Source organism: Plectropomus leopardus, chromosome 16 (genome assembly GCF_026936395.1).
Source record: "Plectropomus leopardus strain MGB_pleo_1.0 chromosome 16, ASM2693639v1, whole genome shotgun sequence".
Lineage (NCBI taxonomy): Eukaryota > Metazoa > Chordata > Actinopteri > Perciformes > Serranidae > Plectropomus > Plectropomus leopardus.
The window spans coordinates 21,009,230-21,028,865 of NC_142191.1; the positions used below are offsets into that span (position 1 = coordinate 21,009,230).

General features: G+C 39.9%; 2 protein-coding genes across 2 annotated transcripts; one reads left to right on the plus strand and one right to left on the minus strand.

The window, feature by feature from the left end:
* The first annotated feature begins 1,716 nt into the window (after positions 1–1,716).
* Positions 1,717–15,851, plus strand: heca (HECA ribonucleoprotein granule regulator). Its single transcript, XM_042503745.2, has 5 exons — positions 1,717–2,156; positions 6,804–7,857; positions 10,088–10,254; positions 13,848–14,002; positions 15,318–15,851. Exons 1-5 carry the CDS (start codon positions 2,015–2,017, stop codon positions 15,480–15,482), a joined length of 1,683 nt encoding a protein of 560 aa, XP_042359679.1. The 5' UTR covers positions 1,717–2,014; the 3' UTR covers positions 15,483–15,851.
* Positions 15,765–19,383, minus strand: mtif3 (mitochondrial translational initiation factor 3). The gene is made up of 4 exons (XM_042503746.2): positions 19,237–19,383; positions 17,890–18,349; positions 16,947–17,098; positions 15,765–16,693 (listed from the first exon to the last, which is right to left on the minus strand). Exons 2-4 carry the CDS (start codon positions 18,344–18,346, stop codon positions 16,445–16,447), a joined length of 858 nt encoding a protein of 285 aa, XP_042359680.1. The 5' UTR covers positions 18,347–18,349; positions 19,237–19,383; the 3' UTR covers positions 15,765–16,444.
* Between the last annotated feature and the right edge of the window lie 253 nt (positions 19,384–19,636).

Consider the following 19,636-nt stretch of genomic DNA (forward strand, 5'->3'; position numbering starts at 1 on the left):
CTTTAGTTTGGCTGCACCTCATAAAGATATTTTTGTAATATCACCACCCAGTCTGATTAAATATATGCTGTCTAAATAAGACAGTGATGCCTCACCACAGGTATGTGATACCTCTTGCTGCTATTCATTGACTTCCTCTGTCTCAGGGCTGAGTCTGCTGCTGCATTCAGGTACTATGGGAATATCTGACACACCGGCTTTAAGTTATATTTATTGTAATTAAGTTTTATTAGGTACATTTAGATGTACCACAGCAACAAAATAACATCGCCAGGAACCATGTTACAATCACAATCATTGAAAGTTACATTTTGAATAGAAAACTTTTACTGACTGTTTGTTTGTTAATTGGTGTTGTTGTTTTTCTTTACACTGTCATATTGCTTTTTTTATGCTAAAAATCACAGCAATCCTTCCACCAGTGGTTTTGCTGATAGTACTTCTGTAACTTTCCTTCAGATTGTAATGCTTGTTAGACTGATTCATACATTTTCTAACATATTACATTTATTACTTGTACTATACTCACATTATACAATATATTTGATAATAAATTACTGCACTATTATGTTATACTATATCACTATATTCCACCTATGTCTTACATTCCAAAATAACTATATTATACTGTATTAAATTATCTAATACTGTATATTATTATTCTTATTATTATTTTACATCTCTATATTAATTCAAACAAACAATGGGGATCCTAAATGAGGACACGGCCTAAAACTGCCTAATCATACTTTAATAATATTAATTATTTCTGTGTAGTTAGTTTGTCCATTCTGGGCTACTGTACTGACACCATGACAGAATCCATAGACTGTATATAAAGATGAACAACATGACAGTTCCCCTAAAGTGTCAAGCTTGATCGCCCCCTAGTGTCTGACTTCAATATAGGTCATAAAGCCCGCCCCTCCATGTTAGTGAATGGGACATAGACCAAACTAAAAACTAAAAGCACACGGCAAATACATATTTCAGGAAGATGGTTTCTGACATTGGAGATAGTTCTCATCACCCTGATGTTTGTTCAAGTGTTTGTTTTTATGATAAGTTCAGTTTTAATTAGTTATATTATTCAAAAAGGGGATTTTCCGCCATGATTGACAGCAGCGACAGCCAATCTGTGCACTCATATTCAATTGGGCTGCTTGCGATTGGCTGCACAGGTGTTTTGGTAGGAACTCCCTGACTGCGGATATTGCTACTGTGCTCGTCACCAGCACAAGATGGTAGCGCACTTATCCCGGATATTTTAGCTTCACTTAATTATAGCAGGGGTAAGTGGGGGCGCACCATCAATCTTTACAGTCTACGATGCCAAGTTTGTAGGGGAACTTCAGTGACCTACCCAAAAATGCAAAAAATTCAAAAATGCAAAGGGCCCTTTTTTGAACCAGTGTTTAGTTGGCCCATTCTGGGCTACTGTAGTAACAACATGGCAGAATCTGTGGAAAAGGAATTACTGCGTATACAGAAAAACGGCTCATTAAAAAACCTTAAAAATTCTTATTTTCAGGTGATTATAAACTAATTCAAAATATATTTATAAATATTTTACACCACTTCTACTACTTGATGCTCCTTAATCCTACACATAGAACCTTTAAGTTAGTAAAGGATCTAAAGCTGTAAAGTCGGAGCTTTCCCACAGGCCTTGAACGCAGCATCAATCGTTGACAGCCAATGAGGGGGGCGGGGCCCCTGTGACGTCAGGGGGTGGAAGAAAACAGCAGAGCAGGAATCAAAACAAGAGACGGACACGCCTTCGTTGTTAAAGGTTATACCAGCTTATTCTTAAAAACTGCTGCTGTCAGAGCTGCACAAAACCCTGCCCGTCGTGCACGAGGACACCAAAAACAACAACACAAAGGAAAATCCCTGCAGGAAAAAAAAGAGAAAGGGCACCACTGCTGAAATGGAGTCCACAGAAATGTCAGACGGCGTTGACAGCAGCCGTTGATAGAGGTCGAAAATAACACCGACATACGAATCCTGTACAATGCCCAACCAGAAGAACAACAAGGGAAAGAAAAGCAAACGCACCAACAGTAGCGGAGATGAGCAGGAAAATGGAGCCTGTGCGGCCGCAACAGGAGGCGCGGCCGCGGCTGCTGCTGCACCCAGGCACGAGCGCTCAAGTGGTAAGAGAGGAAACGGACACAGATGTAGAAGTTTAGTGATGCTGCCTTCCTGCCAGGAGGAAGCTCTGCTCTGTCTTGTCTGCGCGTCTGTGACATGCATGCACTGCGACGTTGCAAATGTCCCCCCCCCACCCCCCTCCCCCTTTCACTTGTTTCCACTCTGGAGAAACCACCGTGCCAAACTTCAATTTAAAAATGCATCAGTTTCATGGTTATTTGATCATCGGCGCATATGGGCTACATTGGTTGATCACGACTTGAGGCCTTGCATGTATGGATTTTGTTTGGTCGTTGATGCGAACCAGCACTCATCTGCATTGATATCTTTTATTTGTGGGGCTGTTTTCACTGATATTTAAGGGCCACTGGGGTTTGTTTTGGTGCAGGAACATTGTGGGAAAAGCAGGCAAACAAGTTGGAATACTGTAGAGACGAGTGTTGGTTGGTGCGTGAAATGCTAGCTGAATTGGAGAGCGCTTGTTGTGTTTCGTAATCAATGTATAGTCTTCTTTCAACGCGTTTGAGTTGTCCCCGATGAGACAGATATCTTTAAATCGTCGGATTTGTGAATGGACTTTGGCGCGTCGAGCTCCTCTGGGGAGAAAGGATTGCCACATTTGAAACAGTGCTCCTTGTTGACAAATGCAGCCTCAGTGAGTCTTAATGACACAATGCACACTTTTCTGAATGCCATTACACCCACGATTATGATCGATGGCTACTATATTTGGTGTGTAGGCTACTAAGCAGGCCTCAGCTGTCTTTTCCTGAAGCGCACCTTGTCCACAGTTTTTGGTTGTGGCCTTCCTCAAGGGTAATACTGACACCTCGCCGCTTGTCTGCGCACTCAAGTTCAACTCTAGACTTACAACAGCTAGAAAAGTTACTTTAAAATGTGGCTCAAATTTGGTTTGAAACAGACCTGGATTTGGAGAAAAACAGCACCTCAGAACATAGGGGTGATTGCACTTTAGATAATAGTTGTGCAGTATGTTTTGAGTCACATCATTACATTATTTTAAAACTTCCAATATGGATTTATTATACACGTTTTAGATCCAGAAAGGTAAACATGTTGTATGAATACAGATAAGTGTATTTTTTAGTTATTTTAGTTAATATTCCAATGTAGTTATGCTTAAACAAATAGATTATTGGGGGTGTAGCACATAATTCTGGGGCCTATGCATAAAGTCACTGTAGCCCCCAGCCCCTCCTGTCTTAAACCATGTCTCTCTCATGAACCTTTTGCATTTTTTATTTTATTTTTTTTTAACAAGGTCAGTTTTCTTTCTTTCTTTTCTTTTTCGTAACCCCAATTTCCCAATGTACACATAACAGTGTACATTGGTGCACCATCAGCATAAGCAGTTTCTCACTCAGCTTAAGCTACCTCAAAAGACAAATCCTAGTGCTGGGCGGACTAAACCATTTTTGCACCTTTAAGGGGTGAGTGGGGCATGAGAGGGCTTATACTGTTTGTTTGGGTTTTTTTTTTCAAATACAAAGTTCAGTCTTGCAATCAATTTATTAAACCAATTTTAATTAAGGTATGGCACTAATTACTTAAAAAAAGAAAACAAAACCAAACTTTTAGTTCCAGGCTTTTCATGCCCTCTCCCATCAGGGCCCAGGATAATCAGTCCCACTGTTTCCACCTGATATTAGGTCATTGTAGTCTATAGAGTGGTAATGAGTAATGAGTCCTAAAACACGGAAGTACGTTAGCCTCTTAGCACTACCATTTCCCTCGTCCAAAAGTCAACGGGGTTTTTGAATGTTTTCAGTAATATGCCTTAAATATGGTCTGTGGTTAACACAGGCTAATGATATTTAGACATATTGTTCTGCAACATAAAATACGGCCGCTTAAATCTGTTTTTTGTCTTTTTAAGGTTTTACTCATCTTAAAAAAGGCAGTCACTAACAAGTGGCTAAATGGGACTACAGTGTTTGTCAGGGACGTTAGACGTCATCACAGAGGACAAAGAAACTCATTAAACCCACTTGTCTGCCTTTACAGCTTTACAGAGTCGCACTCGAACTTGTAGATTTATGTTTTATAATATTTTTCGATAGTGTTTTAACATGTTTTTACAGTGTTTGTAGTGGTGAGGTTTAGTATGTGTGGCCGCAATGTAGTTTGTGTATAGCCCAACAATAGCTTTTTTCTTCTGGCGATTTAATTTCCGCTTCAAAACACAGAAAAGTGGTGTTCATCTGTGAAGATTATCACTCTGTAGAGTGACGAAGTAATGACTCCGAAAACACGGAAGTCCGTTAGCCTCTTAGTACTCCTGGTTCCCTCTTCTACAAGTCTATGCGTTTTTTGAATGGGTTTTCGGAAAAATGCCTTAAATAATGTCTGTGGTTAACACAGGGTAAAGATATTGAGATGTTTTGTTCTGCAACATAAAATACGTTCACTTAAACCCAGTTTTTGAACTTTTAAAATTTTACTTGTCTTAAAAAAGGTGGTTGCTAACAAACGGCTAAATGGGACTACAGTGTTTATCGAGGATGTCACACTTCATCACACGGACACAGAAACTCATTAAACCCACTTGTCCACCTTTACAGCTTTACAGGGTCACACTCGAACTTGTAGATTTATCTGTTAGAATATGTTTCGATCGAGTTTAAGTGTTTTTACGGTGTTGGATTTTCGGTTATTGCCAAAAATAAGCTCTGTGATGACCACAAGTTTATAAGACTTACACATTTTGTTCAGCGTGATAATCTTCACAGATGAACACCGCTTTTGTGTGTTTTGAAGCGTAAATTAAATTGCCAGAAGAAAAAAGCTATTATAAGGCGATACACGAACTACATCACGGTCACACGCATTAAACGTCACCACTACACACACTGTAAAAAAATATTAAAATGCGATCAAAAAATATTATTAACAGATAAATCTACAAGTTCAAGGGCGAGTCTGTAAAGATGGACATGCAGATTTAATGAGTTTCGTTGTCCGGTGTGATAATGTCTAATGTCCCCGACAAACACTGTATTCCCATTTAACCATATGTTAGCACCCGCCTTTAAAGTTCAAAAATTGTGTTTAAGCAGAGGTATTATATGCTGCAGAACAAAATGTCTAAATGCCTTTAGCCTGTGTTAACTACAGACCTATTTTAGGCCGTTTTAGCGAAAACCCATACAAAAAACCCGTAGACTTAAAGACAAGGGAACTGTAAGTGCTAAAAGGCTAACGGACTTCCTTCACCAGTCTATAGCCCGTTTTACTCTGCCTGTTCAAGATGGGAATATTGCGTCATTATGTCACCTCGTAGTTAGGGCTGCTCGATTATGGCAAAAATGATAATCATGATTATTTTGATTGATATTGAAATCACAATTATTTAACATTATTACTCATACTATTATTAAAGTAAATAATGAACTGATAAATCTGTAGATGTAGTCCTAAATAAAATGTATGTCTATTTTCTTTTAAAAAGTTTATTGTGAACTATCTTTATTGCACTTTTGTTTAATCCTGGATATCTGTCTGTAAGCGAGATGAATTCAAGCTGAACTCAGTGTTGCTCTTTATCTGTTTTATCCACTAAAATTATGCACAGAGTTAAAAATGCATATTTTTCTCCTCTGTGTAGTGACTTAAGAGGGAGAGAAAAAAAGCGTGCTGAAACTGACTGTACCGGAAAAGGAAGGAGGAAACTATCCCCCCACACACACCCACAGTGTATTATCATGAGCCACTTCTTGTAGAGACTGTGTGCCCACATTTACTTGATTCACATCCAGACTTGACAGTTGGCAGAGCTTGAATAGAGCCGCTCACAGGCTTGGATGGCCTAGTTGAATTTCATAAATCAATGGTGATGAGGCAGGGAGGACACTGAAATCACTCTTAATGTTTTTCACCTCATTCTCATTCTGTGTTGTTTATATGATGTAACTTATGGTGGAGGGACGGTTTTAATGGTAACGCTATCACAGACTAAACACAAAAAAATGGTACATAAATAAATAGATTTCACAAAAAGTCATTTGTTATACACAAAATAAAATAGATTAGACTGAAATAGCAATGTTGTCCATTTTATAGGTTTAGAAAAGGTGGTGTTATGCCATTTTTAAGATCTGTTTTTAGATATTTGATAGACCAAAGATGTTGATTAATCGAGAAAATAATAAGCAGAGAAAGATTATGACCGGATTTGAAAAAATCATATGTGAGATACAAAATGAAATAAACAAAATCTAAAAAGTGCAATACAGAACTGAAAAAAAAGGTTGACATTTGACATTTTATCTGTTTTTAGATGCATGATAGGCCAAGCATGTAATCGATGAATGGAAAAAGTAATATGTAAATGAATGTATAATGACAGTAATCATTAGTTGCAGCCCTAAATTAAATATCATTAGGTTTTGGATTGTTGCTCTGAAAAAAATGAGCAATTTTAAGTTCCTAATGTTTTTCCTTTTTACTTATATTCTGACTTTTTATTAACAAATGATTAAGTGACTAATCAAAAAAGTAATTGACTGATTAATGGATAATGCAGCCCTAGACTCAGTAAAATATTGTGAAGTAGTTAAATCTGGCTTTTGTGGGTTACTGTAGTAAGAACAGAGTATAATAATCCCCTCTCCTCCTGTCTTTACTCGCAGAGGTCCAGTGTGCGACCCCTCTCGGCTGCAGCTTGGCTCGTCCCATCGACCTGGAGAAAGACGACTACCAGCGCGTTCTCTGCAACAACGAGCTCTGCCCTTACGGCAACTGGATGCACCTGCAGTGTTTCTATGAGTGGGAGAGCTCCATCCTCGTCCAGTTCAACTGCATCGGCCGTGCGAGGTCCTGGAACGAGAAGCAGTGCCGGCAGAACATGTGGACCAAGAAGGGCTATGACCTGGCTTTCAGGTTCTGCTCCTGCCGCTGTGGCCAGGGCCACCTGAAGAAAGACACCGACTGGTATCAGGTGAAACGTATGCAAGATGAGCGCAAGAAGAAGCCGTCTGAGAGGAGCACGGGCCGGAACGGGTCCAGTGGAGGGGCTGCAGGGTCCGGGGATGGGCTTTTTGAGGAGCCTAAGAGAAGCAAGCAGCCAGGAGCAGCAGGAGGAGGGAAACAACCTCACAGAGCCTCGAGTCAGGAATTACCTCGGAGACAATCAGTGGACCGTCAGAACTCAACTGAGAGAGGAGCAGCAGCATCAGCAGCAGGTGGACTCCCTGCAGGAGGACCCTTTTCTCTGGGGCCTCCTCAGAAGTCTCCATGTGACTCCCCGGGACAGTCTCCCCCAGCTGGTTTCCCTTTCTCCCCTACTGCTGTCCTCGGAGCGGGATCAGGAGGAGCAGGGTTGCGAGGTTCCCGTCAGCTGGGAGAGTTCCTCAAATCAGCCGTCCACATGGACCCGCAGAGGAAACACCTGCTGGTCGGGGGAGCTCTCAGTCGGGGCGGCGGCTGCTCGATGGGAGCCTCCGGCAGTGGAGCTCACCTTGACCCTGCATCTGTAATTCCCCTGCCGCTGTCCTTCGCCCTCCCACTCCACCACCGGCTCACCTCCGGCAGTGTTGGTGACGGCACCCACTCTCACCCAGTGCAGTTCCTGAGGAGGCTGGACCTCTCAGAGCTCCTCACCCACATCCCTCGACATAAACTCAACACCTATCATGTCCGCATGGAGGACGATGCCCAGGCAGGCCAGGGAGAAGAGCTGCGCAGGTACACTGTGAAACACGATTCCCCTCTGGTTGTAATATATGAGTTAAAGTGGCAGTTCACCCCAAAGTCAAAAATACATATTTTACCTCTCAACTCTAGTGCTATTTATCAGTCTAGATTGTTTTGGTGTGAGTTGCCGAGTGCTGGAGATATCGGCTGCAGAGATGTCCGTCTTCTCTCCAGCATAATGGAAGTAGATGGTACACGGCTTGTGTTGCTCAAAGTGCTAGTCTCTTTGCAGAAATCGTGATCCAATCTCTCAAAATAATCCACAGAACTTGTTGCGAGCCGTTTCATATGAAGAAACTATTTTCTTCTTCACAAAGTGCGCCCACCAACCGCATTACTGTGCAGAACAAAGCTGTCATCGACACATGGAGGACACTGTTGTGCTCGTGACATCATGAGATGTAAACGTTGTTGGCGTCCCTCTCGGCTAAGCTGTAATATTAGCTACCTCAGCGGTGCTTGGTCAATTAGCAGCAGTAGATGCACGCTTCGTTTTGCGCAGTGATACTGATATGTGATACGGTGTAGTTTGGTAGAGAGAAAATAGGGATGAAACTGCTCACAGCAAGGTCTGTGCATTATCTTCAGTAACTGCATCACAATTTCTGGAAAGAGACGCTGCTGTTGAGTTTTTCAAAGGTATTTTTCTGGCACTTTGAGTACCACAAGCTGAGTGCCATCTTGTTCCATCATACTGGGGAGAAGTAGACATCTTTACGCTGATATCTCCAACACCCAGCAACTCACACCAAAACAATCTAGACTGATAAACAGCACTACAGGTAAGAGGGGGAATATGTATTGTTGACTTTGGGGTGAACTGTCCCTTTAGTTTAACTGAAGATATTATAGATATTAAGATATTAAGTTCAATCAACAACTGCTGTGTTAAACTGATTTGAGTGACAGAGTAGCTTTAATTTTCATATTTTGAAAGTCAGTTTCGACATTATAAATTTATAGATGTGGCTGCTGCTTGAGTCGCTTTGGCAGAGCTAGTGTGCAATTAAACTCAAACAGTCTTCATCAGGTATCAAAGGCGGTTTAAGTCAAAACACATAGGTCATCCAAGTATTAATAAAGGATTTTTACATATTACACATATTTATGCATGCATGTAGGGTGTGAATTAGACTGTATTTGCATCAGTGACCTTTATCACTAGTATCAGCCAGAAAAGTTACTCACAAGGTTAATTCTTTAGATTTAGCATAACTTGGCTTTTCTATAAAAACAATCATGCAATACATATTTACATATGCAAACCCCAATTCCAATGAAGTTTGGACATTGTGTAAAACAAAAAAGCTGGGACAGGGGCATGTTTACCACAGTGTTACATCACCTTTTCTTTTAACAACAGTCAATAAGCGTTTGGGAACTGAGGACGCTAATTGTTGAAGCTTTGTAGGTGGAATTCTTTCCCATTCTTGCTTGCTCAACAGACTGAGGTCTCCGTTGTCTTCATAATGCGCCCATAATGTGCACCACATTTTCAATGGGAGACAGGTCTGGACTGCAGGCAGGTCAGTCTAGTACCCGCACTCTTTTACTCTGAAGCCACGCTGTTGTAACATGTGCAGAATGTGGCTTGGCTTTGTCTTGCTGAAATAAGCAAGGACGTCCCTGAAAAAGACGTTGGTTGGATGGTTATAACAGCGTGGCTTTGTAATAAAAGAGTGCGTGTACTAGACTGACCTGCCTGCAGTCCAGACCTGACTCCAACTGAAAATGTGTTGTGCTTTATGAAGCGCAAAATACAACAACAGAGACCTCAGACTGTTGAGCAACTGAAGTCGTACATCAAGCAAGAATGGGAATGAATTCCACCTACAAAGCTTCAACAATTTGTGTTTATTGAGTGTTGTTAAAAGGAAAGGTGATGTAACACAGTGGTAAACATGCCCCTGTCTCAGATTTTTTGGAACGTGTTGCAGGCATCAAATTAAAAATGAGTGAATATTTGCAAAAAAAAAGCAATAAAGTTGATCAGTTTTAACATTAAATATCTTGTCTTTGTAGTGTACTCAACTGAATATAGGTTGAAAAGGATTTGCAAATCACTGTATTTTGTTTTTATTTACGTTTTACACAACATCCTAACTTCATTGGAATTGGGGTTTGTACATGTAATACATATATACATTAAAAAAAGGAAGCATCTAATACACAATTCAGTGCCGAGGTACTTAATAATGTTTGTGTCCATGTTGCTCTGTAGGTTCATCCTGTCAGCCCTCAGTGCGAGTCAGAGAAACGTGGTCAACTGTGCGCTGTGCCACAGAGCGCTGCCCGTGTTTGAACAGTTTCCTTTGGTGGACGGGACATTGTTTCTCAGCCCTTCACGCCACGACGAGATTGAGTACGACGTCCCCTGCCACCTTCAAGGTCAGACCTAGTTTGAAGATCATGGCATGAGACACAAAAACTTAAAGGGCCACTTTGCCAATTTTCAACCAGCTTTGTGTCATAACAGTGTGGGTAGTATGTGTAATGAGCTTCCCCTCATCCTACTCGTGCCCAGATCTTCCTGCTCATCTCTCAGCTTAAATCTGATTTTCACTGGTTCTAAGGCTTTTATTCGAACTACAGATTGTACTTCCACATTTTTTAATACAGAAAGATAGAGACGTCGCCCTCTCTCTCTCTCTCTGTCTCTCTTAAACTCAGATCAAACTGTAAAACTAGGATGCTGATTGAATATAAACCAACCTAAATTGCCCATTTCACGCCTGAAATTTCTTCAGAAACATATATTAGTGCACTAATTGGTTGTAATCATACATGTGTGAACAGAAAGTGTTTCCTGAATTGAAAAAACAAAGGCGGAAAAAACGGAGATCAAACGGTAAAACTAAGTGACTGTGTTGCCCATTTTTCGCCTAAAACTGTTGTCAAAAACACATTTTAGCGCACTGTTTAACTGTAATTTATGATCCTTTGTTTCCAGCCAGGTGCTATATTGTCAAAATGGACAAATGTGCATTACATCACCCACCAGTTTATTGGTCCAATACTGCACAGTGCATTCTGGTAGTTGTAGGTTTTCCACCTCTTGAGCAGACGTGAATGCCACAACTCTTTCTCTGTTTCTCTGCTCATGTGTCACCATCTTTTAAAGTATGTCTGTCTATTAACTGCACAGAGAGGTCAGTTTTACTAAAAGGACATCTTTCCAGCAATGGATTACTTCTTTAGCTTGTCATCTAATAACATCATCAGGTCAAAATTTTTAATTGTCCAATACTTTGTTTCATGGCCAGATATCTAAAAGAATTACTTTTATATCCGCCTCTGCGGTACTTTGTGTTTAGAGATGATCAGTTAATGTAACATGGTAAACAACGAAGACGGACTTGGTATACATTACACCTGCTTAACATCAGCATGTTAGCAATGTTATTATGAGCACGTAAGCATGCTTTCATCAGCATTTAGCCCGTATGGCCTCACAGCAAACAAGTTAAGACTTATACTTCATTAATCCAACACCAGGTAAAATTCACTCGTTACAGCAGCTCAAGAGTCAGGAAGCAAAAACAAAATGGAAAAAAAAAAGATTGAGTGCTTTAAAAAAAGATAAAATATTACAAAAAAACACAAATTAGATCAAATAAAAATAAAAAAATAAAATAAAATGTTAAAAAAGGTACAGTAATTAATCTGAAAACCAAAAAACACATGAAGCCAGTCATGTTATCCAGCTCTTGATCCCAGGATTGCTTGTACTCAGGAAAAAATATGCACATTAGTAAATTACAACTAATAATATGTTTTTTGGCTCAATTAAATATTCACTTCCTGTTTCAAATGTTTAAGCTTTCTTTTATATAAAAACAGATTATGGTTAATCCATCAATAAGCCCAGTCCATACTTTGTGCATAGACACAAAAGGTTTGCTGCTGGCTTCAGCACAGTCCAGCTTGAATGTGAATTAGCGCGGCGGGTGCATGAAGCTTCTTTGATGTGCTGCCCCACAAGCTTTGATATGTATGGTCCTTGATATGCATCCGTACGAGAGGATTATTTATTCAGCTTTTCATCCTATTGTGCAGCAGCCAGAATATAAATGTTGGTGAAAGACAAGCGGTTGAATCAAACTGAGCAGTTAAAAAGCGAGATTTGATTATAATTGATTTTGTCAGTGTGTTTGTTCAACAATAGTTAACAGCTTGGACCTTTTTTTTAATTGAGAAGGCGGAGTTAAGGGAAAATGGGTATGCATATTGTTCTTTTTAAGGACATATTTTACAAGACAAGTTCTTTGACAACACGCCAGTGGCTCTGAATGCATTCATGTTTACAGTAAGGTTTGGATGGTGAGATGCATTGTGCTCCCTCCATAACGTCAGTGTAATTAGGTTTGACTAAGGTCAATTAGTCGATTGACAGAAAACTAATAATCATTTCAGCTAATTTTTACACAATACAACCTAAATATTTGCTGGTTTCATCCTTCTTAAATGTGAGAATTTGATGTTTGCCCTTGTCAAACATGATAATAAACTGTGGATTTTTGGACTGTTAGTTGGATAAAACATATTATTTGAAGTTATCGCCTTGGGCTCTGGAAGATTACATAGGGCATACTTCACTATTTTTTGACATTATAATGACCAAAAGATTAAACAATTATCCAGAACATAATGATAAATTGATGATGAAAATACTTGTTAAATGCAGTCCTACTTTAAAGCTCTGCTTGGGTAGCACAGAATTAAAAAATAACAGGCTAGATAAAATGTCCTGCAGCTATTTTCTAAGTTTGGCTTTTTTTGCATTCACACAGAAGTTGTTCAAAGCTGAGAAAGGCTCATTTTGGTACATGTCAGGCTATAATCTAAGGAAGTGAAACCCCATCATGGTAATCAGTTAAAGTCATTTTTTATTTGTGGACAAGCTGGCTGACTGTCCATTTGCTCAGTCACCATGCTGCTCTTGTCTATAGATTTGTTACAACATTAGGGCTTTTCCAGTAGCACTTTTGGCTGCGCTGAGTCAAACTGTGCTGCGTTGATTCTCGTTTCCTATACCAGTTGAGATACCACAATTGTGCTGAGTTGTGCCCGAGTAGTACCATCTTCTAAATTGACCCCAAGAGCCCCCAGCTGCCTCCAAGCAGATTACGGTGATGTCAGATGGTTGATTTCTTTCACTGTGCTGCTGAAAGGTTACACCAGCAACTTTAATGGTGGAATTTTCTTGCATGCAACTCATGCATGAGTTGACGTCGTGAATCAATCAACACACCTTAAATGGCAATATGACAAGTTTGGGGCGCCTAGTAGCTCACGTGGTCGAGCAGACGTCGTATGTACTAAGGCTGTGACCTTTCAACCTGCAGCCCTTTGCTGCACGTCATCTCCTCTCTCTCCCCCGTCATGCTGAAGTTGACCTATCCTAAAAAAGGCAAAAATGTCCAAAAAAAAAAATAAAAATCTTGAAGACCATTCCATTTTCCTTTTATTTGCTCTTTTGCATGACAAACGCTAAAACGTAAATGAACGCAAATGACTGGATCTTCAAATGCTTAAAAAATGTATATGAATATCCACTCGGATTAGGAAACTGTGAATGATTTTGAAAAAAAAGAAAAAAGAGGAGCATTGTTTCTGTGTTCTCTGGCAGAACTACGCTTATACTCAGAGACATCATAAGTAAGATGGAGATGGGCATCCAACGTTTGCTCCTGCAGTGCTGAGAGAAAATTAAAAACCCTGTCAACAGTAAAAGAAAGTTATTAACCACAATAACAACAGAGGGGCAGACAGAAAAATATTCCAGTGGTTCACAAGCACAAGCGCGTTTTCTGTCAAAGATACACCTTCGAGTGGGTAGCCCTGTTGTGATGCAGATGTGCTGAGTCAGACTGTATGTATGGAAAAGGGCTTCATGATAATAAGCCAAAAAGCTGCAGCGAGGAGCTGATTTTATTGAGTGACTGACTTAATTACTTATTGTATTTCTTTATTTCCTACAGGCAGGTTAATGCACCTCTACGCCATCTGTGTGGACTGTCTAGAGGGCGTCCACAAGATTGTCTGCATCAAGTGCAAGTCACGCTGGGACGGGAGCTGGCACCAACTGGGCACCATGTACACCTACGATATACTGGCTGCTTCGCCCTGCTGCCAGGTAGGAACACTGATGAGCACAAAAATAACTTACAATGGGCCTCATGCAAGAAACAATATACAAACAAATTTTCTCTTATTTTTGCTAGTATCCAGGATTTGTTCTTATTTTGGTAGTGTCCACTGATTTGGGGATTCACCAGTATTTTCTTATTTTTTCTTTTCTCCTAGGTAAAAGAATATTTTACAAGTGGTCAAGAGCACTCTTACCTGGATAAGAGAAAAACATCTCACTTTCATAGTCCACAAGGAAAAATGAGTTTTTCTATATGAGGAACATTTAAAAAATGATGAATGTCATTAAATCAAATCTAGACACATTTCTAGGGTAATTATAATGACTGGATCATTACATTTCAGGGCTAAAGAAATAACTATACTTGGTGCATTGATCCCAATTACTGTAATTTCAGTTACTGTGTATCCCTCTGCTGACCAATGCTGGAATGTAACAAAGTGCATTTATTCAAATACTGCACTTGGGTACAAATCTGAGAAACTTTTACTTGAGTATTTTAATCTCATTCCACTTTCCACTTCTACTCCACTACACTTAAGAGGGAAATATTGTACTTTTTACTCCACTTAAATTAATAAAATATTTAAGTTTAGCTGAAACATTTAGTCAATTAATGAAAAAATATTTTTAAAATATTATTTTTAATGTCGTGTAAGTCATTTTCCAGGCAAAAAAAATGTTTCCAGTTTCTCATATTTAATACATGTATTAGGACTTGTTGCTTTTCCTTTTAATTATTTTCATTTATTAATTGTATTTCAACCTTTTTGCATGAGTACCTTTACTTTTAATAATTTAATACATTTCCCTGATATCACATTTACTTTAAGTTTATTTATTAGTGGGCCAACATCAGTACCACAACTGCAGAAGTTCCTTCTTACATCCTTTTTTGGTGTCATCTCTCCAGTCTTGGTCATGTGTCATGAGTCTCTGCACACGGCACAAAATCTGCCTTTATATAGTGTTGAGGGGGCGTTACCTGTGCTAATAGGTGACTTAGGATCCAGTGGGATTCATCATTGAGCACACCTGGTAAGAGCAGATTGGGATGGTTAAGAGCGTTTGGTGGATCTGGAGTTGACTTCTCTTATATTTTCTCTTACCAGAAAATTACGAGAAAATATTAGAGAATGTTGCTGCATGAGGCCCATTGTCTTTCCAGGGGGGCAAACATTTTTCAGACTTCTATCCTGCATGCGTCCTGTAGACGAGCAGTGAAACCAAACAGTGGTGATCTTCATTCGAATGTCCTGTTAACTGACCCGCGTCCCCTCTCGTCCCTGTGTGTCCTCAGGCTCGTCTCAACTGTAAGCACTGCGGGAAGCCGGTGGTAGACGTTCGAGTTGGGATGCAGTATTTCTCCGAGTACAGCAACGTCCAGCAGTGCCCACACTGCGGCAACCTAGACTATCACTTTGTCAAACCTTTCTCCTCCTACAAAGTACTCGAGGCTTATTGACAAATGTTGTTCTTGCAGGCTAGTTAAGCTGCTTTTGTTCTCAATTTGTTTTTCTAACACAATCTAGGAAAGATTTTATTTTTTGGGGGCCTTAAGGTGGTTTATGTTTTGAAGTTCTCTCTCTTTCAGTTTCTTTTTTATGTATAGGAAAAAGTTATGTCTCTAGTTAAATAACAACAACAAAAAGTTCCCAGTTTATCTCTGCTGTTAGAGAAAGGTGTTGATAAAGTGTGTAACTGACACATCAGTCAAGCAAACACATTTATCTGTGACAAGTGAATGTATCTGTATGCCAAAATTTGCTTTTATTTTTATTTTTTACCAAAAAACATAAATATGAATCTTGAATAAAGCGGAGAAAGATTGAGAGCTGGTGTTGGTTGGTATCTTCGTTTCTTCATGAATTCATCATAAGACAGGATGAGTACTTGATATATAAATGATCATTTTGGGGTTAAGTATCCCTTTAAGGCTAAGGTGCGTTTAAGGACTGTGTTTGGTGTGTGTCACAGTTCTTCTCACAATCAGAACAACGTCCTCATAAGAACAGTAGTATAAAATTTTGTGTTTTGAGTGTTGAGATGACCCCAGCTGTGTGTTTTTATTGATAAAACCTGTTAATGGGAACTTGCGCTTATCAATTAAATTCAGTCTTAACTATAACCTCTGTTAGTCAAAATAAAAGCGACTAGCTAGCCAGTTATTAAGCTAAATATTGGCTGTGATACTTTCTCGTTCAGTGTCCAAACATGTAGATCTATTCATTCAAAAAACCGCACATGCACACTGTTTTGGTACCAGTGTGGCTGTGATGGATGGTTATTATTATGCATTATTAAGCTTTGTTAGATACGTACATACCACACGACAAACAGAGCCTGCTGAGGGAATGTAAACCAAACTGTGACATTTAAGCACAGACTTCTGTTGGGTTTTTTTGAGAATGTTTTATTTCCATCTGCTCACTGCTGTGTGGACCCTTCTGCTGTGTCCGCGCCGCTAACGGGAGCCGTTTTGCTCTCGGCAGCTTCTGAATTTGAGTCAGCAGACTGCGAAGCTGTAGACTTGTTCTTCTTCTCTTTAGACAGTTCTTTTGCTGAAGGAGGTCTGATGATGCACATGGCTGCTTTACCGTCTTGTATGACTTTTGGCGTGGAAACAAATCCCACCGTCATTTCCATTTGCTGCACAATCTGCTCCAGAGCTGTGTCCTGTGGAAAATAAAAATAAAACCGACACTTGTTTCAGATTTAAAGTGTGTATGTGTAAGGGCATTTATTGTGGAATACAAGCCCAATGTGTGACCATGAAGTGGTTCTTGTACAACTATCCTTCACCCACTAAGACATTAAAAGTCAACAGTGCAGTTTGGGAAAACAACATCAGAAGGTGAGGCGACAGAAAGAGCCTGAGTTTGATCACGATGACATGATGACATTGATGCAGAAGTCTGTTTCTCCTCACCAGCTTGTCTGAAGGTGTCCAGCGTCCTGATCGCAGAGTCAGTCTAACATGATTCTTCTTCTCCAGCCAACTCTCCACTTGTTTCAGCTTGGTGGAGAGGTCATGAGCTGCGATGCCGGCTGAAAAGGAGAGCTCTTTCAACTGCACCGGGGCTGTGGAGACAAAACATAGTAATTTTTGTTTCAAATATTGTTTGAGCAAGACTTTTTTTTTGCTGTAAGATCTGTTGAATGCTGAGATAAGATGAGTAGTGAGATGGGATTGCCAGGTTGCAAAGTAATGACATTCTTCACAGAGTAGCAGGGCCTTGTTTTAAAGGAACAGTGTGCTGGATTTGAGGGGATATATATTGGCAGAGATGGAATATAATATGATAAATATCTTTTTTTTTTCGTGTAAAATCACCTGAAAATAAGAATTGTTGCATTTTTGTTACCCTGCAATGAGCAGTTCATATCTACACAGGAGGCAGGTCCTCCTCTAATGGCTGTAGATAGGGCAATTCAGGGTTTACACACTTTCGAATGTTAATAATAACAATTTATTAAAAACTGGAAAAATGTTATTTCAAGTGCAGAACTCTTCATCAGGCACAAAAACAAATTGTTCAAGGTTTCGATGTACATCTGTTATATCCCAACATTTTTGTCTTGTGACCCTTTGAAGCAAAAGGCAGCCAACCTGTAAAGTTTACATAATTTTATGATATGCAGACAGTTCAAGCAAAAATTAATTTTTCCTACTCTACTGTTGAATTTCAATATTTTTAGAGGTCCTAAGAGGTAAAACTTACTATTATTTAACAAGTAAAAGCAAAGATCTGTCATCTTCCTTAAAACTTGTTAACCATCTTGTGACACCTCTGGTGGATCCTGACTGTCAGGTTGGGAACAACTGTATTAAACTGTGGTCTGATTTGGGTCCCTGTCAGGACACCACATACCTGGTTTTGCTTTTTGCTTCTCCCGCAGTTTCATCTTCTCTTCGTGGATCTGTTTGCCGCTCATCAGCTGGTAGACGGGAGGATTTTCCTTTTCACTGAGCAGTACCAGTTTGAGCCCCTGCTTGTCCATGATTTTGATCACATTTGCTCGGTGCATGATGCCCAGGTTCTCGCCTGTCTCACTGAGCACCTGTATCTCATGCTGCGGGATGCTACGGCCAACGTTGCTGAATGTGGCTTGAGTTCGGGGATCATGCTTTTTTTTCTTTGGTGCGGGGGTCTGTTCTGTGTTGTCTGCAGCTGTGGACAAAGGAGACCACCTCCAGGAAGAAGCAATTATGTTGGATTTTTCACTGAATATGGTAAATCTTGATGCTGGTGTCCAGTAGCCGCGGCTGCCACCACACACAGCTCTGACTGCATGGATTAGCATCCACCTCACACAACCTGCAGACATATCCTAAATAAAAAAAGAGATGGGAACACATTACTTACTAGGCAGTAAAAGCAGCACAGTTTTTCCTAAATGTTTACCACCAACGTGTGAGAGTGTTGTATTTAATTTATCTTGTGTATTTATCAGATATGATGTGATTGACACATGAAGTTGCTTTCCTTGCGTTTTCTCTTGCCTTAAATTTGTTGTTTTCTCAGCAGCCAGCTGGGCCAGCCTCAATTTAAAAAACGGCAAATTAAAGTCTACCGTATTGATCTGACACTGGAGACGCCACTCACGTACCAAATAAGACTTTTTTTAAACCGTCATAGTCCACCGTGGTATCCGGGACAAATCTTGCATTCACCATGGCTTACTTTTGGAAGTTTTACGCTTATTTACCTTTCACTGAAGTCGATACTTGACATTAGCGTTTACAGGTAAAACCAACATCTGGAAGCTAACATCTAATAAAAAAAAAAACCTTTAAAAAATTGCATCAATAATGTTATGCCGAAATGACCAGCAAACCTTTCTTGCTGATAAAATGCTCTGCAGTGAATTCAGTGTTGCACTGAGTGTGAAATGAATAAGAAAACGCTAAACTGAGAGATTTTTACAGGGAGTCTGGATATGACCGAGAGAGCCGTTTACAGTCATGTAAACGGAGTTTAGCATCGGCCTAACGGTGTGGAAACAGTTTATTTGAATTAATAAAACTTGGGTGCCATTGCCACTTTAAACAAGTTGTCCTAGGCGCGTTAACTTGTTCTTTAATTACACACAAAGTGAAGTCCTTGGTTTAAACATTAACGCAGGCGCAAATGGTCCGATTAGAGATTAAAAACTAACCTCGCCAGCATATAAATCCTCTAAATGTATCTTGTGTTGTTGTTGTGCTTCATACTCACTGTAGATCAATGTCGTGTATTCATGCTCTCTGCTGCAGGCAGGGTGACTGCTGAGCCTCTTCCGTCATGAACTTCTTTGTTTAATTTCAGTCGGGACAGACGATACAAAAACACGATGCTGCCCTCCTCTGGACGAGACAAACATGTCGTTCCTCCATTAAAGGGTCAGTGCACTCAATTTACAAAACCCGCTATTTATAATCTTACCATCTGGATAGCTCTAGTTTTTATTTGCACAATTTTAAAAATGTCTTACTATTACATTTCTGCCACTAGTGAGGGGTGAAAGGAATTTAACCAGTGATTTATTATTGGTTCTGAGTTTTTAGCATCTATGTAATAAACAGATAATATTTGCCAGCCTATAGACCCTTATTGTGAAACCGGAAATGTTGAATTC

Excerpts from the sequence above, each read along its gene's own strand:
- heca (XM_042503745.2), top strand. The coding sequence starts at position 2,015 with ATGCCCAACCAGAAGAACAACAAGGGAAAGAAAAGCAAACGCACCAAC. Across the intron at positions 2,157-6,803 it reads CAGGCACGAGCGCTCAAGTG|AGGTCCAGTGTGCGACCCCT; the intron begins GTAAGAGAGGAA and ends CTTTACTCGCAG. Across the intron at positions 10,255-13,847 it reads CGTCCCCTGCCACCTTCAAG|GCAGGTTAATGCACCTCTAC; the intron begins GTCAGACCTAGT and ends TATTTCCTACAG.
- mtif3 (XM_042503746.2), bottom strand. The coding sequence starts at position 18,346 with ATGTCTGCAGGTTGTGTGAGGTGGATGCTAATCCATGCAGTCAGAGCT. Across the intron at positions 17,099-17,889 it reads GAAGCAAAAAGCAAAACCAG|CCCCGGTGCAGTTGAAAGAG; the intron begins GTATGTGGTGTC and ends TTGTCTCCACAG. Across the intron at positions 16,694-16,946 it reads GGACACCTTCAGACAAGCTG|GACACAGCTCTGGAGCAGAT; the intron begins GTGAGGAGAAAC and ends TATTTTCCACAG.